This window comes from Eupeodes corollae, chromosome 3 (assembly GCF_945859685.1).
Source record: "Eupeodes corollae chromosome 3, idEupCoro1.1, whole genome shotgun sequence".
In the NCBI taxonomy this organism is placed as follows: Eukaryota; Metazoa; Arthropoda; class Insecta; order Diptera; family Syrphidae; genus Eupeodes; species Eupeodes corollae.
The window spans coordinates 64,816,442-64,841,233 of NC_079149.1; the positions used below are offsets into that span (position 1 = coordinate 64,816,442).

Below are 24,792 nucleotides of genomic sequence, written 5' to 3' on the forward strand. Positions count from 1 at the left end.
ATATTTCAAATAAAACATAATTCCAAGGAGCAAATTTCAAAACAAAAATATCAAAATTCAATAAAAAAATAGTAAATCACAACGTAGCTTTATTGTTACATTTTTATACATTTATGTCTTTGGAAACAAAATTACATGTATTCAGACTTATTCAATAGAATTCGCTTAACAGATGGATACTTATGCAGTGCATGGGAATTTTTGTAGACTCTATTAAAAGTTGCTTAAGCTCGTATCTATAAAAGGATTTGCTATATACATTCATTTATTCGGTGCTTATGTCAAAAAAGTACCAAAATTTCGAAATCTATGGTTTACCATATGTCATCGGATAGTGAAGTAAACTAACAAAAGAAAATGGAATTTAAAGCTAAATTAATTCGCACCTGAAAATTGTATTCATCCGATGAAGAAGAAAATATATCAATAGCGGGACATATCTTTGAACCAAATGAATATAACTTTTAACACTTTTCTAGAAACTTGACCTCCAAAAAATTATCTGAGATTAAATTTTATATCACCAAATATAAGTATTTTGTGTGTGATACAAATACATATTGGATGAATAAGGAGTAATGGGGAGCGATATTAAGGATATGTTTATAAAAGGTTTTTTCTATGGAAGTGTGATTTTCGAGAAGAAATAAGACTAAGCAATTTAGTTTGCAATGTTGTGTTTCAAAAATTATTTTAAGCAAATAGACACCACGGCTCTAATAATTTCCAGCCAAGAGGCCTTAGTTTCAGCCACTTTTGCAGCAATTCCTCTCCATATATTCTCTTCCAAGACATCAATCATATGTGTGGTATTTGCGTGCACAAATGACACATAACCACACAAAAAATATTCCAGCGCTGTTAAATTGCATGATCTTAGAGACCAAGCCACACGCCTACGACGCAACGTTAGATAATGCGCTCACCAAAAGTCTTCTTCAATAAATTGATTGTTTCGATGCGTCACGCGAACCAAACCATTGCTTTTTTTATATTGTATGAGTAAGTAATTTGATCAGTAGTAAACTATTTATATTGATGGCTAACTAATCCCAAATCCGGATATCCCGGTCCAAGCCGAAACAAGGAAGCCCTATGAGAAGTTTTGACGTTAGACGGCTACAATCTCAAGAGACTGCCATGTCCTTTTCCGATGTAGTGTCTAGTAACCTGTTAAAGAGTCCAATGCTGCCTGCTTTAATCATTGAAAACCAGTGGCAACATTGCCTTTCAGCCATCAGAGATGCCGGCTCTGAAGTGCTAGGTTTCACACGGCCACAACAGCGAAACCCCAGGTTTGACGACTAATGTCGGCAAGCGCACGCAGCGAAACTAGAGGCATACAAAATGGCGCTGCACAGAAGGAACAGAGCTGCTCGCGAGCTCTACGAGCAGAAGAAGAGGAAGGGGCACCGGCATCTTAGATGGAAAAAAAGAGAGCATATGAAGCGTGCGATCGAGGAAATAGGGGGATGTCATAACAGTAATGAGGTTCGTAGTTTTACCAAAAGGTAAAAAAAACCTCCCATGGGTACCAGTCACGAACCGAAGCCTGTAATGACGATCAGGGGAACATTGAAGTATAACCGCAGTCTATGTTGAGAATATGGAAAGCCCACTTCTCCAAATTATATAACGGCGATGGCGAACCGAATTCTCTTGTAAGGGAGATAGAACCACTCAACCTAGGCGACGCAGATAAACAATTCCACCTACCAGACCTAGACGAAGTGAAGATAGCTATATCTAAACTGAAGTCAAACAAAGCTGCTAGAACTGACGGCATCGCTGCTAAACTATTTAAAGCATCTTACGATGACTTGGTACGGAGCATGAACCAACTCATTTGCAAAATATGGTCGGAAGAAAGCATGCCCGATGAGTGGAATCTCAGCATAGTTTGCCCGATACAGAAGAAAGGAGACCCTCTAAATTGCGCCAACTACAGAGGCATCAGTCCCCTTAACATCGCATATAAGATCCTCTCCGCCGTATTATGTGAACGTTTGAAGCTGCTCGTCAAAAACCTGATTGGTCTTATAAGTGCGGCTTCAGACCGGAAAAACCACTATCGACCAAATTTTCACACTACAACAGATCTTGGAAAAAACCCAAAAGCTTCAAATCGATACCCACCATCTCTTTATCGATTTTAAAGCCGCGTATGACAGCATCTATAGGGAAGAGCTCTACCGAGCAGTGTCTAGTTTTGGCATCCCTGTCAAACTTATCCGTTTGTGCCGAATGACGATGGAGAATGCACGCTGCTCTATCAAGGTCGGAAAAGATCTTACCGATGCATTTGATGTCAAAAAAGGTTTTAGACAAGGCGATGCACTGACATACAATTTCTTCAATATCATTCTGGAAAGAATGGTGCAAAACTTAACCGTCAACACTAGAGGCACAATCTTCCAAAGGTATATCCAATTATTCGGATACGCAGATGACATTTACATAATTTAAAGATCAAAGCGTGATGTCAGTGGAGCGTTTTTGAGCATTGCGACGGAAGCGAAGAAGATAGGTTTAGTGGTAAATGAGGGCAAGACCAAGTATATGCTGGCATCAAAAAAGGACATTGAACAACGACGTATTGGACAAAACTTCACCATGGACAGCTATAGCTTTGATGTAGTTAAGGACTTTGTGTACCTAGGCACCGCTATTAACACAGACAACGACACCAGCGCTGAAATCAAACGAAGAATAACTCTTGCAAATCGCTGCTTCTTTGGACTTAGAAGGCAATTGAGAAGTAAAGTCCTCTCTCGAGCATCTTAAATCACCATCTATAAGACACTCATCATCCCGGTTCTCATTTATGGCGCTGAGGGCTGGACCCTGTCAAAGAAAGATGAGAGCGTCTTAGGATGCTTCGAGAGAAAAATTCTTCGGGTGATTTTTGGTCCCGTACGCATAGATGGAGAATGGAGGAGAAGATATAACGACGAACTGTACGGGCTGTACAGCGACACTGGCCTAGTTAGCAGAATTAAAGTCCAACGGCTTAGATGGCTAGGTCATGTAGAGCGGATGGACATCAACGCGCGAAGGTCTTCGAATCCAATCCCGAGGGACGGCGCAGTAGAGGAAGACCGCGACTCAGGTAGCGCACTCAGGTGGGTAAAGACCTCAACCAAATTGGCGTGCGAAACTGGAGACAGCTAGCTAGGGACCAAGCTGGCTGGAGACGCATGTTGGTTAAGTCCCATGTCCACCCTGGACTGTAGCACCACCTTAAGTAAGTAACAAAAGCATTACATTTCTACTTTATTTTAAAATTTTAATATGGTCCTTTTTTATGTTTTGTTACACTATTTCAAATTTGTGAGGTTTATTAAACTACTTGCAATATTTATGTCCGTAGAGAACCAGGTCCTAGTGACTTACGACTCTCAACCATTCCTCTGTGCGAGTACTATTGCAGGGATAACCCAAGACCTCTCGCATGACAGTCCAACGCACTAACCATCATGCTGTCCAAAATTTTTTTTAAAAATGTCTTTAAGTTTTTTTTAGCTTTTTAAATGTTCTTTTATTTATTTCATTACATTTTCGTTAAGGCTTACATCATCTTGCACATGAACTACGAACTATGAACTGAGAACTATGGATGGTCGCATAGTTTGACTTTTCTTTCACATGAGCTTCATTTCTACTCGTAAACAGCGACGAATTGTAAATTTATAATTACCCTTTTCTCTATATTTTCCTCAGCCATGATCTCTCACACAAAAAAAAAACAAGAGTGATATAGTTGTGAGGTTAAGTTGCTCGCGAACAACTTCAGTGTGGATGGTATGTGGAACGCGAATAGAGTTTGACAGTTCGTAGCAACCAAACTACTATTCGTTACTATCAAATTGTTGTTACCAAATTTTCTTGTTTTAGAGAAGAAAATGCAAATATTATTATCTTAACATTAGTGTCAATTGGTTTCTTATAATTTAAATGTGTTTTTCTTTGGAATTTAATTTTTGAAATGTCTAAAATCACTTTTGTTCGTCCATTTGTTCATTTGTTGTTCGCTCTCATGTGCAAAGCCATTTACGTTAACCGTGTACTGCCAGTTATAGTATTTTATAGGAAGTACAAAAAAGTTATCATTATGGTATTTTCTCCCATTTTGAGGTTTTGCAATATATATGTGTCTCAATCTACTTTTCTGAATTGTGCAGATACACGTATATGTAAATCCACTTTAATTCCTTCATAAATTAAGTAGCACTTAAAGTGAAAAGCAGTCTTAAGGAAATATTATCTGCATGTAAGCAGTACCTTATCCACACACCAAAGAAAACAGTTTGAGAGCCTCTGATCATAAAAGTCAAAGTACTAGATCTCCAACACAGTCCTCTGTGCACAGATATTTTCTAGTTGCAGTTTAGAGAGACGGGCAATGATCACTCTTTTCATTTATATATTTTCGTGTATTTCTAATAATAATAATGTTTAAAAATAATTAAAAAATAATAATTCATTGCACTTGAATTCAATGGTTTTAAGTACATTAAATCTCTCCAAAAGTCCAAGTTAAATTGCTCTGATGTAAAAATATATAAATTGCAATTGCACTGATATTGCTTCCATAATTTATTGTACCACAACTCAATCCACATAATATGTACATACCGATGTATATGCTCAATTAATTGGATATAACTATTGAATTTTCTAATTAGGTTTTTTTTTATATTTAATTTAAATTGGATATAATATACCTACTTGACAAAGTGCTGGATATTGTGAAATTTAATGCATCTGAATTCTTTTGTTTCGAATGCGATTGGGTTGGAGAACAAGTCCGATAGTTTATTACTAAATTAAATTAGATAAGCGGATGCGCAAATACCTTATACCTATATATTTATACCTCTGTAGGTATATAGATAGATTCCTGTGGATAAGCAGCACTACAGTATATAATCCATAAATATTTGGACTAAACTTATAGCTTCTGTTCATAATAATATACGCTTTACGCTTTGCTTTGGAAGTGGAAGCTATTGCTATTGCTAATGCTAAACGCTGAAGCTGAAGTATAAAGAACAATTTTGTTCTCTTGTATATACTTGGCTAGAAATTTAAAAGAATGTATATATACCTACGTATATAGTATATAGATTATTCTGCGTGTATAAAGATAATTAAAAAAAAGCATGTTTACATAAAAAAGTGATTTTAAAAGTTTGTGTGTGCTGCAACAGGTATAAAACGACAAGAAAAGAAAAAATGTCAAAACGTTCTACAAGTATAAATATAAGCAAATGACAGTAATTATTGTGGCTCAATGCATTGAATCTGAATTCTGAACTGAAACTGAATGCTGAATAAATAAAACGACCAAAAGGAGGGACTCAAACTCAACTCAAAGAAACTGCATTTATCAAGATTTCTTCTACAAACTAAAAATTTCAGCAGCAGCAGCAGCAACAACAGCAACAGCTAAGAGCTAACAGCAGCAGCACACGGAGCACCTTCTGTGCCTTTTGGAAAATTATCACACGAACACGTCGCATGATTTGTTGTAATAGGAAAACAAGGAATTGTTAAGGTATGTCAGGTTGCTTACACAAATACTCATGCAATTCAATTATATACATATTTTCTTTCTATATATTACACATTTTAGCGAATGTACTTGTTGATGCAACATGCCTATTGTGTTGTATATAGATATATTTTTATTTATATGGGGAAATAAATAAATTGAGCATAAACAAAGTATAATAAAAGTATAAAAAAAAACATTTTTTATTGTTAGATTTCTTATGAGAAGGGTTCTTTTTTTTCCTGATTCTTTTTTTGTGATTTTTCATCTTACCTGTAAAACTTTTGTAATAAACAAAATAAACATATCTAATTTATGTAAAGTTTAGATAAATTATCAATAATATTTTTAGTTTTGAATTAGGAAGACATTTTGGGAGATGAAAGAAATAAAATAGAGCTGGTCAAAAATGTTTGATCTGTAGGTACATATTGATGTCAAAAATGAAGAATCGTCAATTAGGTTGTAGGTAACAAAAATAAACTTGTTTTCGGGCGGGTCCTATAAAATTCGCTTAAAGATTTTCCCTTACAGGTATATCAGTAAATAGATAGTTTAGTAAACAATTTATTAGAAGTTTTTCGAGTGGCTTTGGATATTTGCACTATACAAAAAGGTATGTAGCCTACTTCACTTCCTCACAGTTTCCATTGTGCTATAGGTACCTAACTGCAGTAAGTCCAAAGTCCAAAACATTTAAAGTAGAAATATAGGCCCTGCAAAACGGCTCATGTTTTGATGAATTGAGTCATCGGGGATGTACCTACCTGCCTATCTACTTCAGGAAACCTTCCAAAATTGTTGACAGTTTTAATTGAATTCTGTCATTGTACTTATTTCTAATATTCTTGAAATGTTTTAAAACTATTAAACTTCTTGAATCTGTTGATTATTCATACAATAAAACTGTCTGATTCAAAATTAAAATAACCATCATCAGTACACAAAACATTAAAACACAATTTAGGTTTCCATTAACTCTCTACTGCATGGTGGCTCATATATGTATAAGCCAAACCGTATTTTTGTCGATACATTGTAGTTTTCAACAAATTCTGTTGTTTTGTGCATACCTACTGTGTGAAATTATTAACATAAAGGCTCTAAATTGTATTGGTAAACGCCATCTATGAAGGAGTTTCGACGAGTCGAACTCGTCGCAAAGGGTACAGTGCGAGAAACGAGTGTTTGAATAATTCAAAATTGTATAAAGAATATAAAAATAAAATGTAGTGCTTTGAAAAAAATAAAATTACCAGCAAAGCAAATAATATAAATATTATTGACAATATGAATTTATGCGATTTTATGAAGTAACAAGTAGTTATAAGTTGAGTTGAAAAAACGGTTTGGATCAAATATGGCGCACCATGCGGAAATAATCGTTCATTTTATACCGAGATAACAGAATTCAGAGATGGACCCACATCGGTCTTACGGAGGTAAACCACCTCTATATATTCCAGAGTCTGATGAATCCGATTGGAAATTAGAAGATAACATTTCTCTATCCCAGATGGTACCTCCTTCAAATTGAATTCCGAGATCTGAAAAAATCCAAAGGCGGGTTGGGTTTTTGGAAAAAGGTGATAACGAAACCTCATTCACAGGTGATACGATACGCCAATACAATTCTACAAGTACAGACGAAATGTTCAAATATATAGAACAAGAAACAATCAGATACTCCTGTGAAAAATGTCCCGAAAAAATTATACCATAAAAAGATCTTCTATGCGTCAATACAACCCAAAAAAAAACACACAAATGGGGGTATCAAAATTTTGTTCTCAGTGTTAACTCTGGATTCAGCTACGACTTTGAACTTTATACTTGAGCCCAAGGGCATGTACAGTTGTTCACCGAACCATAAAAGGCAATCGGGAAGGAACTGACAAAAATAGGAAGAGGTGCAACTGTGGAAAAACTGGCGGCATTTGATAACCTGGATATTTCGGTGGTATCATAGTTTGAAAACAGAATTGTGAACTTTACTTCGACAAATGTCCGCAGCAAACTGTCTTCTGAAGTCCAGCGCTTCAAAAAAATAGAAAAGAGCTACCAAACTGTATCATGTCCAAAAGCAGTCATGACATATAATCGGCATATGGGTGGAGTTGATCTTTTGCTTTTCTTGGATACTATAGATTTCAAATTAGATCAAACAAATTTAACCACATATTATTCTTCCACATGATCGACATGACAGCCGTGAATGCGTGGCTATTGTGCAGAGGAACGTTTGATGGTTCTGAGGCGTGGCTCCCACTAACAGATTTCAAGTGCGCGGTAGCTGAAGATCTATGCCATGCCAGCAAACTAAGCACAACTAACAAACGTGGACGACGCTCTTATGTCATAAAGAATAATCTACAATTAAAGAAATTGAAGGGACCTGTTGCCATAATGCCATCGCAGGACGTTCGATTAGATCACCTTAGTGTTTTGACCAGAAGACAGCCGTGTAAGGTTCCAGACTTCCATGGAAGATCTTTTGTGGAATGCCAAAAATGCAAAGTAAATCTTTGGTTAAATGAGAAAAGAAACAGTTTCACCATATTCCATATAATAAATAGTAGTTTGAAATCCCAAAATTTTGCACTTTTTTTCAAAAAAATCTTAATACCTGAAACACGTGTTTATTTAATTGTAATTAAATATCACATACATATATTTTTTTCATGAAGAAAAAAAAATCATGCAGTAAGGGGTTAAACAAGATCACATGAAAATAAAATCAGTAGGTGTACAAATTGTAAATAACAAAGTTCCAAATAATTATAGTTTTTTCAGTATTTTTAGGTATGAAAATGGAAGGCAACAATGTCAATGTCACTAATTTAAACAAGTTTTGTGATATTTTCTGCCCTCTACCATTTTTTCAAAAAGTATCCAACCGACTACAATACATATATTGACTTTTTTACTCTATGAAATTCATAGTTTCCGAAGTGTGCAGATTAGTTTTTACAAACGCATACACACCGTGGTCCAATTGTACAAACGATTCTATAGTGGTTAAGTGCCAGGTTTTATTGTTGAACACAGATTATATTCAAATCAGAAGTAAATAAGTGTAGCTAGTTGCTCAGTAACGACTTCTTTAGTTGCATTAGAATTTTCATCTTACTTACTTACTTAAGGTGACTCTACAGACCTTTGTAAACTAGGGCCTCACCCAACAAACTTCTTCATCTAGCTCGGTCCCTAGCTAGATGTCTCAAGTTTCGCGCTCCAAGTTGGGTGAGGTCAATTTCCAGTTGTGCGCGCCACCTGATCCGCGGTCTTCCTCTACTACGCTGTCCTGTGGATGTGGATTCGAAGACTTTCCGAGCCGGAGCATTGGTTTCCATGCGTTCTACGTAACCCAGCCATATTAGTCGTTGGACTTTTACCCTTCTGGCTAAATCTACGTTGCTGTACCGCCCGTACAGCTCGTCGCCCCTTCGATGCATACGGGACCTTAGATCACACGAAAAACTTTTCTCTCGAAACGACCCAAAGTGCTTTCATCCGCTTTTGTCATAGTCTATGCTTCTCTACCGTATATCAGGACGGGGATGATAAGTGTCTTATATAGCGACACTTTGGTCGATCGAGAGAGGACTTTAACACTCAATTGCTTTCTTAGCCCAAGAGCAAGAGTTATTTTTGTTTGATCTCAGCGCTGGTGTTGTTTTCTGCGTTTACAGCGGAGCCTAGGTAGACGACGTCCTTGACTACCTCAAAGTTACGTCTGCCGATGGTGACGTTTGACCAAGACGTCGGTGTTGTAGGTTCTTGCTTGACGACAGCATTGTTTTTCCCTCATTAACCGTTAAACCCATTTTTGCCGCCTCTGCCTCAATACTCACAAAAGCCCCATTGACATCACGCTGAGTTTATCCGATCATGTCAATGTCATCAGCATATGTTAGTTATTATACAGACTTTTGAAAGACAGTGCCTCAGTGTTGACATGTGAGCTTTGCACTATTCTTTCAAGTACTATGTTAAAAAAAATCGCATGACAGCGTATCACCTTGTCGAAAACCTTTTCTGACATCAAAAGGTTCTGTTAAGTTGTTTCCAACCTTTATGGAGCAGCGTGAATTCTCCATAGTCATGCTTCACAAACGGACGAGTTTGACAGGGATGCCAAAACTAGACATGGCTCTGTACAGCTCGTCCCTGTAGATGCTGTCATATGGGGCCTTGAAATCGATGAAAAGATAGTGGGTGTCGATTTGGACATTTAGACATTCATATATTACGGGAGAAAAGATTTTGTAGGCGATGTTAAGTTTAGAGGGTCTCCTTTTTTCAGGATCAGGCGAACAATACTGAGGTTCTATTCATCGGGCATGCTTTCTTGTGGCTATATCTTACAGATAAGTTGGTGCATGCTCCTAACCAACTTATCTACAGCTACTTTAAAGAGCTCGGCGTTCAATCCATCCGCTCCAGCGGCTTTGCTTACCTTCAGCTCAGATTTGGCAATCTTTACTTCTTTTAAGTCGCGAGGATGGGATTGTTGGCTTTCTTCGTCTATGTTGAATGGATCATCATGCCTGACAGCGGAATTCGATTCGTCTTCGCCGTTATACAATCTGCAGAAGTGGTCCTTCCATATCCTCCTCAGCATTGACTGCGAATCCAATATGATGTTTCCACTTTCATCTTTGCAGCCTTCGGCTCTAGGTTTATGTACCTGTGAATTTCGTTTCACCTATTCATAAAACTTTCCAACTTCTTTTCTGCTTTTAAACCTCTCAACATCTTCGACCGTACGCTTCTCATGCTCTCTGTTTTTTTTTTCTTCTGAGAAGTCGGCTCATAGAGCTCATGAGCAGCTCTCGTGCTTTTATAAAGCGCCGCTATGCGTGCCTGTTGTTTGGCTGCTATTATTACTTGCCTGCCGACATTCTTCATCAAACCAGGGGTTCCTTGTTGGTGGTTGGTCTTATGAAAATCTAAACTTGAATTGTCTTTACTTGGTTGAGTGAAATAATAATGGGTATTATTATTAATATTATAACATGTTATAAGTGTTAATAAAAATAAACGAATCATTAGACTTACTTCTAAAAGATTCTTAGGTTCACTCAAATTATCTTGAGAAACCGACAAAGAGACTATGAGCTATTAAAGCTTAATTTTTTTTTAACCTGTATGCAAAGTAAAAACGACAATTCCAAATTTTCGAACTTCCTCAAGTTCAATATGCAATCAATTAAAAACCAAAAAAGGATAACCTGTATTTACACGAATGTTTTGTATGCTCTCTTTTTGATAAGTTTACCACATTCAAGTAATTATAAGAATGTTATCAGCAGGAGTAGCTTGTTTGTTCTGTTTTTAATATTTGTTGTCTAAAGGAAAGCAAAGTGTTAAAGTTATTACGTACATGTTTGGCTTGGTCTGCAAAAGGTATATGATCGGTGTAGATCGACTAGCTTAAACTTACGTACGTAGCATGAAATAATGCAAAGCTGTCCCTTAAATAAAAATGTTTACTTTCAATTTACTTTCAAATTGTTGTTAAAAAAACATTATTTAAATAATTTAAACAGCCTGCAACTCAATGTGTGATTAATTTTATGAGTGTGTTCTGTATTATTATATCCTTGTTATGAAATTATTAAGTTATAGTCAATCTTGCATACAAATACGAAATACATGCATATTATTGGATATACCTGAGCCTTAAATATCACAACATTAAAATATTTTTACAAATTGTTTTAATTCTTCATTTTATAATGCCAAATTAGATTTTTTCCATTTATTTTATTGCTTGTTTCTATTGTAATTGTAGGATTCCCAAGTAACAGACAATTAATAAATGTGATATTAAATTAACTAATATTTATAATTTTTATTTTAGAATGGCCTTAAATAAAGATTGCAATAAAACAAACATCGCAGAAGCAGATGCATCGAATCAAGTTGGTTTAGTTGTGAGAATCGACGGTGATTCGGATAACAATTTACAAGCTTTATTTGATAGTGTCCTAAAACCGGGCGATTCAAAACGACCCTTACAAGTGCCATTTCGTATGCGGAAATTACCGAATTCGTTTTTTAATCCGCCGTTGACAGGTTCAAAATCGCCAACTGTTTCACATTCACGAGCAAATAGCACTGATTCAGCATTTAGTACGGACTCGCAATCAAATACTTGCAGCGAAAGCCAAAATGTGCATCACACCCCAGCAGTGGCACCGTCGGGTCTGCTCATTAGCCATTCGAGAGCTCATAGTAGTCCAGCATCTCTTCAACAAACTTATGCCGGTTTGAATACACAACCTGCTGCCGCCACTGGCACTATTGCGAAAAATAATTGCAATCCAAATGCCAATCCACAAAGCCAATCCGACAATAGTATTCAACGTATACACATGAAGCAAAGATCATATGATGTTATAAGTCCGATCCAACTGCAGAATGAATTGGGAGCTCTTCCACCAGGCTGGGAGCAGGCAAAAACAAATGACGGACAAATATATTATTTGAAGTAAGTACAAAAAGTTAAATTTAATTCTTAAACACTTAATTAGAGTTCAAAAATTGAATCGCCAGCAATTGTCCGCTATCAATTTGGACAATTTGTGGAAAAGTCAACATTGTGATAACTGATAATGCTTTTGAACAACCTGCCGGGTTAAAAAGTTTGCAAAAGTCTTGATTTGAATTCATAGTTAACGAATGTAGTAGTAAACTGAGTGCTACTCTATTCTTAACAATCTACATTTAAACTATATATCGAACCCTTCCCGCCAATTTATCGTAAGCGTCAAAATAAATTGTATCGTAAACGACAAATCAAAAGCTTACTGCTGGTCCTTGATACAACTTGTACCCATAGACAGTATTGGAATATATTAATTATGCTTAAGTTAAGACAACAAATTTTAATAATTAAGTTGTCTTTTTTATTAAAAATGTCGCTTACGATAACATGGCGGGAAGGGCTCGATATATTAGCACAACTTAGAGATACATTTTTCCATATTATGTTGTTATTTTTAAGACCCAATCTTGGAATTATTATAGTATTGAGAAATTTGGCAATTTTAAGTAGTCGTTTAATATTTAATAACAGCTAAAAAACAGATTCAAAAAATAAACTGATTCAACAATATGTTGAAAAAAAAAACAACTACATACATACTTATGCCTGCCAATTTTAGAACTTATAATTTTAGTTAATAGTCGATTTGTCTTATACAGTTAATTATTTTCATAAGTTTATTTTCAAGTTGCAATCACTTGGTTCCAAATGTATTATGTTTTTAATAGTTTCGGTTAAGTTTATTTTAGTTTCGTAGAAAATTAGTTTTATTCTTAGTAACTTGTTTTTTTTTTTAGAATTTTTTTTGCATAGTTTATGAGAATTTTGTTATGATTTCCATATTTGTGGCTTAATTTTTTAGTTCCTTAGTATTTGCGTAGTTGAGAATAAATAATGATAAGACTTAAATCTTATTCATGGCTATACCGATGTCGTCTCATTTTTTCGACGACTCTGGTTTTCTTTGTGATGTCGTTTTCTAAGTGGCATTCTATAACTTTTTCGATGCGACTATTTTGTAGCAGATTTTTAAATGAAGAAAATGTATCAGAGATCTGTCAAACTGAAATCAAATTCTAAATCATTTCATTGCTCGATATTCAACAAATGTGTCTTTATTTAATTATAACCAAATAAATAAATTATTAAAATGATATGTGTTGAAATATGAAGACGGTAGAGAGCGGAATATTGCAAAGGCACAATTAATTGTAAAAATAGGACAGTGAAGCGTTGGCATCTGCATTTGCAGCCTGAATTTGCTTTGACTTATGTATGCCCGGATCATGAAGACGTTAAAGTGGTTGGGAGCTGCGATACACCAATTGCATTTCCACTCCGGCTTAACCATTTTTTTATATTTAAGTAGATTTGCAACACCATCCTCAAGATAAGATGTGCAATTGGTTTGGCCCTCCTCCATTTCCTTTCACTTCTTTTTTGTTGTTCTGAACAATTTTTTTTTACTTTAAATTCAAAGTCAGCCCAAACCTGAAACAGCAAATATTAAAAATGTGTTAATCGGCCTTATCGAGGTAACCGTCGGGGTGGAATTCTCTCCGATTTCCTCCGAATCCGAGACATTTTGCTTAAGATAGTTGTCCGATCAGCTGATCGGAAATTCTCTCCGATAAAATTCAACGCATGCAATTTCCATGCGATGCTTTGCGATTATTTGTTTGTTTTTGGTTTGGTTAACTAAAAAATCTTTTCCAATACCTTGTTGGTTGGCTGCTAATTTAAAAGACCGATGATTAGTTTTGTATTTGTGTTGAATCTGTTCCAAAACAAAAGCAAACGCATTTTTATTCAGGCGAAAGTTTTTCTTGAATCTAGAAGAGAATCGTTGAATTATTAGAAGATAAGTTTACTTACGCCGCGTCAGATAGTTGACGAATATTGCTTTCATTTCGCAATTTTCTCCTATTTTCTTTATTTTGCGCCCTTAGCTCATTAGATTTAGCGTCCAAAAATAAACCAACACTATCCATTTCTTATTATTATTGCTTGTATAAAGACAAATAAATTAATAAAACTTATCTTTCAACAGTTTTTTTTTTAATTTATTCTTTTTTTTTGACACTTGGAAACAAATGGAAACAAAAACATTTGTTTGAAATAGGGAGGGGACTTTATTCGATAGTTGCATCTAATTACATGTCTTAAAAATGCTAGCGCATTATTATTGAAAAAAATACTTTTTATAAGCAATAAATTACGTTCTGCCACCAATTTTTCATGGTTTAAAACGCTTATTGTCTTTATTTCATAAAATATTATCAAAAATATATCGCACTTTCGATATATCGGTTAATTTGCACATCCCTGCCTAAAATTAATATCCATCGCATTGCGTCGTCTCATGTCCGTACAATTTCTTCCGATGACAGCTACCTTTTGGTAACTCAGCATTTGCCAAACGTGGTACAATGGGTTGTACTGCAACATTCTTGGCGAGTTCATCTGCCTTACAGTTTCCTGGAATGTCTCTATGGCCAGGCACCCAGCAAAGGTGAATATTAAACAGTTATGCCATCTTTATTAGAGATGATCGACAGTTATGGAATGTTATAGATTTTGTAGAGACAGAGTCCAGAGATTTGAAAGCGGCCTGACTATATGAGAAAATACGGATATCAGATGTTGATATCACGTTTTCTTTAAGCCAGGACAAGACTTCTTTTATCGCCAAAAGTGCGGCCTGAAACACGCTACAATGATTGGCACGGCGGAATGAGATACTCAATTTAAGTCTTCCACCAACTACTTTTTTTTTGGACTGACTCGTCTTCCAGGAATGCCATGGAAAATATAGAAATCTGGAATTATCTATCGAATCGAATTGCAGTTGGAGGATGGTGTAGTCTGTGTACTTTGGAATTGATTTCAAATACTTAGAATTACGGAGTAGCCAATGTTGTTGTAGTAGTACGCATGGCATGATGGTTAGTGCGTTGGACAGTCATGCCAGACGTCTTGGGTTTGATCCCTGCCTATGCCATCTAAAGTCTTCCAAGAGTAACTCTTGTCATGAAAAAGTGCTTTCTCAAATTAGCGGTTCGGATTCGGCACATAAACTGTAGGCCCCCTCCATTCCTGACAACATTACTCGCCCACAAGAATGGTTGAGAGTTGTAAGTCACTAGACCCTAGTTCTCAACGGGCTGTTGGGACACCCAATTTATTTATTTTACAATGTTGTTGTTAATCCACTGCGACGAAGCTTGAGGCGAAAAGCACAGCCTGCAGCTATTTGTTTGCTAAATATATCAAGAGGTGTTAGGTAGAGTAAGGTGTCCATTGCCGCAAATGGGGTCGTGCGAAGCGATCCGCTTATACATAGCCAAGCTGAGCGTTGGACTTTTAATTTATGGCGGTTTATAGCTTTCTTAAAAGCAGTCCACCATACTGCCACATCGTAAATTAAAATTGGTCTGATTACCGATGTGTACAGCCAATGCGCGATTTTGGGTTGTAAGCCCCATTTATTACCAATAGCTTTTTTGCAAGAAAAGAGAGCTACAGTAGCTTTCTTGGCTGTTTCTTGTACATTGCGTTTCCAATTTATTTTGTTGTCTAAAATAAGACTCTGATAGTTAGCCTACTCTGAGAACTTTAATTGCATTCCTTGAATATAGGGAGGGTTAACAAATAGAATTTTGTATTACTTAGAAAAAGGGACTAATTCGATTTTGTTTTTGGTTAATACCCAGTCTACACCGATCAGGACCCCAAAGTATTAGTTTGTCTAAAGGTATTTTGTAAGGGTTCTTTTAGGGTGTTAAAATATACAGTAAAATACATTTATTTCAACATTGGACAACCAACTGCAAATAATGACAACCTGCTGTTTCCGATGATGCTCCTGCTTCAGGTTATTCGTACGATTTAACCTTTCTAAAATATTTTATTCATACCAATTGAATTACCTATTCCGAAACTTGAGTTTGAGCTGGCATAGTTCATATCATCCGTATATTTTAAGTCATACGCTCCAATCTCAATATGTGAATACATATTATAATGTTTTTCTTTTCTGTTTTTTGTATTTGGTTGCTATTTTTTTGTCACTTCCTTTTTATAATGAAATAGTCATACAATTTTTGTGCGACATTATTTTTGTGTAAGTTATGTTTTAGATAATTATTTATTATTCATATTTTATTTAGGTATGCTGTTAAGTTTTCTTCATTTGTCTTTATTTTGTACATTTAATTTTTTTATAGTGCATGATATTTTGTTATATATGTAATTATTTTTTATTTGGGTTCTAGTCATATTACAAAAACAACTCAATGGGAGGATCCCAGAGTTCCAATACAACGGCAGCAGCATCTCACTAATAGAACTGGTAATTATTATTTTTTGAATTTATTTTACAATTATTATTTTGTTATTATTTACTTAAAATCATGGTATGGGTAGGATAGAAATATTTTTGTTCAAAAAATCATTAAATGTATAATGACTCGTCTTTTTTTTATGTCCGATTACATCAATGTTATATTTATTTTCAGTTAATCCAAGAAGCGTGAGTAAGGATTCTGCGGCCTCTACTGATTCTTTGGGTTCACTTCCAGAAGGTTGGGAACAAGCACTCACAGAATCTGGTGATGTTTATTTTATTAACCATATCAATCGCACAACATCTTGGAATGATCCACGCATACGTACGTTTTCTAATATTTATAAATATTTCGTACAATGATTTGCAAAAGTCTATTAAGAGGAATTTATATTTTTCTTAGTTATACATATGACTGAAAATTTATTGATTCGCAAATCTTTATGGTTTGCATTTAAAACTTTTAAAGATACCCTGAAAAGGATATTTCGTTCAATAAGCGTGTGCACGAGGTGGCACCTCAGTTAAGGGCTTATAGACAGTTAAAGTTAACACAAAGCTCAAACTTATGTCTTACTAGTTAAGAATGTATGTTTTTGGAATAATTCTAAAATTAGATACAAGTTGTTACATTTTCGTTATTATAGACAGGTTTTGTTAACTTGCATAGCTTTTATTGAAAAATAATTCAGTTGACAATTTCTTGTCAACTAAATTAATAGAAAATCATTCCACATTCCATTTGCACTTCACTGGAAATGAAATCGGCATTGGAAAATATTAGACATATAAAAGCTTCTTTTTCAATTTAAATGACTAATCTGGGGATGTTTTTAAAACCAATTGAACACCATTGAGAAATTTAATTGACTAATTAGATTTCGATCGATTTTTAGAACGAAAGATAAACGGAAGAAGAAGGATGATCTTCCCATGTTCATAAATACTTTGCATTAAAAAAAAAACATAAAAGCTAAATCGTAGCATTAAATTTGTTTGCAATGTTTTTGATAAGCAACAAAGATGAATTCGTATCTGAGCAGCCCATTCCTATAAATATTTATAACTGAAAAATCATTTGATAGTTTGTGCACTTCTGAGATGTTACTTTGTGTAAAGCGCTTTTGATTTTACTATCCAAAGAATGTTATGTTGTATATCTGCCAATATTTGATAAATTGATAATTACAGACCAATTGCATGCGTAACCCGTATTAAATTATATTCGCTTATACTAACCTAATGAAATGCAATTAATAATATTAAGAAATGAAAACAAACAGGAAAGTTGTTTTGGGTGTACATAAATAACTATTAGCTGCATTGAGTAATAAAATTGACCCGACCATGGGAGTAATTTAATAAGCGCTTTCATAGAAACCACTTAAGCCTTCAGTAAATATACTTAGACCTAGGTGCCAATAAATTGCATATTCGGCGACGATGATCGCAATCATCTGCACTTAACGAAGGAAATTCAAACAATTTTTTTTTTTACTTTTCAAACAAAAGACCGTCAGGTGAAAACAAATGTTTTTACCCTCTCTAAAGGGTTACATGTTTCTCTTTGTTCAGAGAAGATGATGACTAATTCTCCCATTAAAGTAACAACAATAAATTCCATCAATAATTTCCTCTAAAATGTAAAAATTTCGTATTTGCAATTTATTATAGAAATATAAAATACTTAAAAACATGAGGAGGCGTATTTGTAACGAAAACATAGATAAAATTAGTTATTTCAGCTCCCGTGTTCAGGACACCTTCACAATAGAACAAGAATTTTCCGAACTCATACTAAAGGCAGTAGCCTACCATTCCATTTGAGTGCGGAATATTTGTATTACGTTGTGTAGTTTTGCTAAGCACGGGAAATAATTAATTTTAACTATGTTTTCTTTATAAATACGGGTAGAGATATTTTAATAATGTAATAATTGTAATAAGAGTAATTTCAATTAAATATTTGAGCAAACGTTAGGTAGACAATTGTTTTTTGTATAATAATAAGATAGCCAATCAAATCTGTCTGGGTGGACAATTGTCAAGTGCAAATATTTAGTTAATTAAACTAAACAGTCCAGAATTCTTGTTCCGCTTCATTAGTCACGTCTTATTTATGTTTTAATTTTAATTAAGTGTTGTTGAATACTTTAATAACTATAAATAATTCAAATATTATAAAACATTTCACAAAATTATTATTAATAATTAACTATTTGTTTTTATATTAAAATGTTACAAGTTACAAAAATCGTAAAAGTAATAAAGCAAGACAACCCAAAACAGAACATTGAATGAATCATGAATTGAACATTATTTCATACAATCTTATTTGCCAAGGCAAACAAAAATAATTTAAATTTAAAATAATGGTACTAATTTCCACAAACTAATATTTCGTTAAATAAAAAATGTAACAGTTGTAGAAGTTGCGATCCATTAGTGTAACAATTTAAGACCCTTATCCTTTAAAAAGGTATCACTGATTGCAACCTTTGTGTATATAGATATAAGTCTGTATGTCGTGCAGGAAAGAAGTTGTAGTGGTTTGTTTATTAACAATTATAATGCTATGGAAATTTACATTTTTTGGAGACACAATTGGGAGAATTGACTGAAAATCTTCATGTTCGATTAGTTGTAATTTATGTTAAAAGCCTCATTTTGTCTTTAAAAAAGTAATCCAAAGAGTTGTATTCATTTTAAAAACTAACCACGAGTAAGTCTTTCTCTACACGTGATTTATATCTACGCACATAGACAAAAAGTAACTTTTATTTGAATTATAAACATCTTAAAGTGTAACTCACAACTCTAAAATAAAATTATCCATTCTTCCTTTCTCCTCCTTAAACTCGTAACTTTTAAGGCAGTAAAACAAATTCTGATAAAAAAACTCTTAATTCTTGTTATCTAATTATTTAAACCAATATTAACTAAAATAATCATAGAAAATTTCTTTCATAAATGCAAGCAATTTTATATTTTGTTTTCTATTTAATTATGTATTCAAGCCATTTATATGCAAAAACCTTCATCTGCTGCTCGTCCAGAAATGAATTGGATGGAAAGCAAAAGTATAGATAAGGAGCGTGATTACTTAAAAGCGCGCGACAGCATTCAGGTAGTAATTTTTGTTATTTCAAATTGTATGCACTTACATACAAATTGTATTAATAAATTATTATTATTCTTTATGAGCAGGAACAGCGTACTCGAATTGTAAATAAACTTGATTTACAAATGGATCCGTTTTTATCAGGAATGCCCGAACATAGCAGACAAGAGTCCGCTGACAGTGGTTTGAGCTTATCATCAAACAACTTCTCAGTTACCCCGGACTATTTATCACAGATTGGAGATAGCATGGATTGTATAAGCGGTAAATATGAATTTTATAAATAAGATCAACTTTAGTATAAGCGATTTTGCAATAGCAAAATGTTCATTTTAACAAAATATTAATCAATATTTAAAAACATGTTAACAAGTTCTTCAATTAATATTTGTACTGTATAATAAGACTCCTAGGTACCTAATATTGTAAGATCTTTGTCAAGTCCTCCGAAACAAATACAAATATAAAAACTTAAGGATGTCTTCCCATGTGACGGCCTGTATTTTAAGGAATTTTTAGCATTTTTTTTACGACCAATAAATAGATACAACTTTATTAAGTTAACTTTATTGAATTAAAAATATTTGTAAGAACACGAGTTACACCGGTGTGAAGAACTCAAGCTCGAAAAAAATGGACTCGCACTTCCTGCACGATTCCGGCTGATTGGCTTATCAAAAACAAAGAAAAGCAAACTGGTTTTAAGTCTGTGAGCCTAAATGCACGGAATGAACTATCATCAAATGAATATACCAAAAATTGGAGTTTTTGGAGACATTTGAAAAAAAAAGTCGCGAATTTTTGTTTTTTTTTTTTGCTATAAAAAAACCTAAATTTTTGCTTGTCGATAGTTCATTCCATGCGTTAACATGTGCTGAATCCAACCCATCAAATTTCAAGTCATTCGGTCAAGCAGTTTTTGAGATACGATGGAGTAAAGTTTGAAAAACACAGTTTTGAGAAAAACTCGTTTAAAGTTTCAAGTCCTCTTAGTTATGAAAATATCAACTTACCTTTCAATCGGCGATACCTGGTCCATAGAGTATTGCTTCCTCTTCTTCTTGAAACTCTTTCAAAGCAGATTGTTCAGCTCTTGAATCAATTCTGGCTTGTTGTGAGATTTGCTTTTCGATCACGTTTCTCAACATAAGTATGGGCTTCGCGGCCTATAGGGCTTCCCATAACCGACATTACTTTCAAATTACCTTCAAAACCTTCATTAAAGATTTCCTGAATAACTATCAGTAAGTTTACCTGGTCCTTTTCCACTGATTCGTTTATTTGTTTTATCTTTTTTAACAGCCCGAAGTCGTATCTTTAAAACGACTTCATATTTTGAAAAATCTCTTTACTATCGTATTCTAGACATATTTAACTAGCAATTTATGAACAAATTTTTTGAACCCATCTCAGCATAAAATTAATCTTTTATTTTCATACCCGGCCTTTTCTTTTTTCTATTTAACTGTTAATAATAAAATTTGTGTTAAGCACAAACATTACGGTCTATCACCTATAGCAACAGTTGTCGCAAGTGAAGAACCATTTTATTTGAACTATAATCTTCAGTTTTTATTTCATTCGGATTCAATTTGCAAAATGGAAAACAGAAATTAAATACAAATTATTTATGACACTTCTTGTCATATCCTCTATATACAAATAAAAAAAAAACGAACTCTTGCAGATTTTTTTTTCAATTTCTCATTGTAATATGAATACACTCCGCTTGGCAGAACAATTTTTTTAAAATACTTTTTACTTTTTTTTGGTAAGTGTTGTGCCATCTATTGGTGCTAATGTTAGATTATTTAGATAAATTACTTTCCAAGATTCCCTTATACCCAGTCATTTTTGATGTAAACACCTCAACCTTAACCGTTTCATAATATCTAATACGTTTTAATATAAAAACTCCTTCTTCAGAGCTGTGATGAAGCTTTGAACACCTTTTTACTTTATCAAATCGTGAACATAAAAGATTGACCCATGAAGATGGCTCGAATATTAATAACTCTTCAAACTGTTGAGAGTTACGTTTACGCCAATCTTTGTTTTTTGTTTGCCCCAGAATAACAAGAATCAGATTTGTTTTCTGCCTTTATGTTTTATCGGTATGAATCTTAAGATTTCAGGCAATTTTATCAGCTGTTTGACTACCGGTTAGCTCTTGATGATCAATCAAGTCGCTTTTAGCTTTTGAAACACTGCTAAGGCATGTAGATCTACCCATTGGTCTTACAAATTTAGCTCAGAAATTGATCTATTTAATTGACTCGACATAAACTTTTTCTTTACATAGGAAATAGTTTACAAGTTTGATGTTTGTTTATGTTTTGTAGTATAATTTTGAGGTTATGTTGAGCGCGAACAATATATTCGTTGCAGTGTGGATGGTATGTGGAACGCGATTAGAGTTTGACAGTTCGTAGCAACCACACTGCAATTCGTTACTACTGTTTTTAAAAAAATTTCCTTTTCAAAATGCAAATTTTATTATTCTAACATTAGTGTCAATTGGTTTCTTATAATTTATATGTTTTTGTTTGGAATTGACTTTTTGAAATGTGTAAAATCACGTTTGTTCTTCCATTCGTTTATTCGTTGCTCCCTCTCATGTGCAAGGCTCTTTAGAAAATAGTTAGCATCGACAGATGTCAGAAAAACATTTTTGAAAATGTTTGTGCGTATTCAGTTGAAGCGGAGTGTATATTGAACCGCAAACCAATACAAAACTCTAGAGTGAACAAATCTCAAAATACATACATTTAGAAAATGAACATAATGATTAGATGTAAATATGAATATACATAGGTATTCTGTTTCTCAAGATAAAAATGTTTGAATATTTGAGATTTGTGTGTTATTCGAGATTTGAGTGCCTTCGCGATTTTTGCATTCTATATTAAAAACATCTTTTTTCGAGGTTTGTGTCGTTCGATATTGTATCATAATCCCTAAAATAAAATATGGGTATTATCAATAATAAAAGTGTCTTACAATATTATGAACTTATGATAATATTGTGCAGGTAGAGACAACACAAGGGACTTCATTTGCATTCAACTGCGTTCTTTAAACATACATTTTGAGCAATGCAACTAGTTAGTTTTTCAAGTATGGTTGATGGTGCAAAAACTACCAAAAACTCAAGTCTATCTCGACTTGTATTTTGTACTTTAAAGAAATATTACTTACTCTTTTTCAAACTTGAAAAGTATCCTTTAACATGAAACATCAAGTGAAATTGTACAGAAAAAAAATAAAAAAATTAACTTCCAATTTCATTAACAATTATGATTAGTCGTCATTTTGACACAAGTAGAATTGACTTGATATTTAGGGAGATTTGATATTTAGGGAGATTTATCTTGGCCTTAATAGAAAGACAATTTTTTGGCATTTGGTCAACCAGATACTAGAAACTTGCCTTACTTTCAAGTCCTTTTAGTCGTCTGTACCTGTCCATTGCAAGAAACGTCATTGTCAGCCAATTGATTACTCTCCGCTATTTGGCAGCTTTTGTAATAGTAATAACTGATCTTAGAATTGCCTACACCTAGCTTCAGATATGTGGCTCGTTCTCAGATTGACACAACCATATTTAACCACAAAACCATAATTTATTTATTATTATTCACATTAAATGTACTCTGTTGTTTAAATTTCAGAAAGTGGAGGGGATCTAAACTCTGTAAGTGGCCTGGAGTCACCGGATAATTTAGTTTCATCGCTACAGGTAAGTCTATTTAAAATAACTTAACGAATTTTTTTTTTTTAATTAATACTACAGGGTCCAGCAAAAAAAACTTCCCGTATTTTTAGACGTTTATATTTAAAACTATTTATAGATAAAATGGTATTCCGGGGATAGATAGGGAGAGGTCTACGTGCCGTTTTTAGTAATCATAATGGCGTGGCACGGTGAACATAGCGTAGGAATATATCCGTATTTATGTATTTTTTTTTTTTAATGGGCAAAAAGTTACAGTTAATGCGGATCGCTACTGTCACATGATTGAGACCTTCCTCCAACCAAACTTAAATCAGTTTACAAGATGGATCCACAGCACACACTTCACGGCGTTCACTTTTAAAATATGGGAGATCTTTTTGCCGGACCCTGTATTTTCTTCATTTCACTTCAGAGTTTTAACATAACTTACGCATCCCTTAATTATACAAATGCCATTTAAAATAAGCAAACACAGTGAAATATTAAAAATAGTTTGTTTCGTAGATTATTCTCAAAAAATTCTTCTCAAAATAATTAAAATACTCATTTGAGCCTTAAGCACAGTATTTACATATTTAAGATCTCAGATATTTGGCTTCGTCAAAAAAGAAAAACGGTCCGAGAGATCTTTTATTCCTGAATTTGAATAGTGTTGTTGTATTCTAAAAATAATATAACTTTGGCGGGCACCGTTTTAGAATTGTGATGTTCCATTACTTTCAGCAATACTCAACTTCCTTCTTTAAAATTGAAAGTTAACAACTTGTTTTTTAAACGAAAAATGTGATTAGAAAAACTAATAGCTCATGTATTTCAAGCACTCTCTTCTTTTACATGCGGCAGCCAAACTTTTTCTATTTTGAAAAGCAAGAATTCGTATATCCTTTAGTTAAATACTTGAAGTTTTCTTAACTTAACTTTTTTTTTAAATTTAAATTATACCAATAAATAATTATAAAACTAAATAAATATTGTTTTTTTTTTCAGTTAACGGACAATTTTTGTAATGAGCTGCTTAATAATGTACAGAGTTTGGTTAATCCCGTTTCTACCAAGCAAGATGACATAGATTGGTACAAGATAAATTGATATATGTTTTCATCTATCATTATATTATTTTTTCCAATGTATTCTTACATGGCGAGATAGATTGGCAATCACGAATTAAGTTTTAATATATATTTTTTTTCTATTGGATCAAAAATGTTCATAATTTAAATAAAGATATTTAAAGTTGTTTCACAAATCAGGTAAGCTAAAAAAATGGGAAATGAGGAATATCAATATATGTAATAGTTTTAAGAACTCATTTCAAAAGATGTACATATATCTAAATGTACTTCCTTAAATGTGCTACTGAATAATACTCTCTGTGAGTTGTAGGGGAATTGTTTTGGAAATGTAGGTTCTAGACAGCAAAGAAGAAAGCCTTCTTCTAAAGTTTCGAAGAAATAAATTTCCTAAATAAAAAGTGTTTGCAGTA

General features: G+C 33.8%; 1 protein-coding gene across 4 annotated transcripts; it reads left to right on the plus strand.

The window, feature by feature from the left end:
- The first annotated feature begins 4,381 nt into the window (after positions 1–4,381).
- LOC129949094 (transcriptional coactivator yorkie) lies at positions 4,382–24,513 on the plus strand. 4 transcript variants are annotated; one of them, XM_056060332.1, is made up of 9 exons: positions 4,383–4,551; positions 5,211–5,557; positions 11,421–12,050; positions 16,382–16,458; positions 16,625–16,777; positions 19,470–19,579; positions 19,660–19,837; positions 23,245–23,312; positions 24,297–24,513. In XM_056060332.1, exons 3-9 carry the CDS (start codon positions 11,422–11,424, stop codon positions 24,396–24,398), a joined length of 1,317 nt encoding a protein of 438 aa, XP_055916307.1. In that variant the 5' UTR covers positions 4,383–4,551; positions 5,211–5,557; position 11,421; the 3' UTR covers positions 24,399–24,513. The 4 variants fall into 4 exon arrangements, with proteins under 4 accessions (XP_055916309.1, XP_055916307.1, XP_055916306.1 ...); XM_056060333.1 differs by having other exon boundaries at positions 4,416–4,433; XM_056060331.1 differs by having other exon boundaries at positions 4,383–5,557.
- Positions 24,514–24,792: the final 279 nt, after the last annotated feature.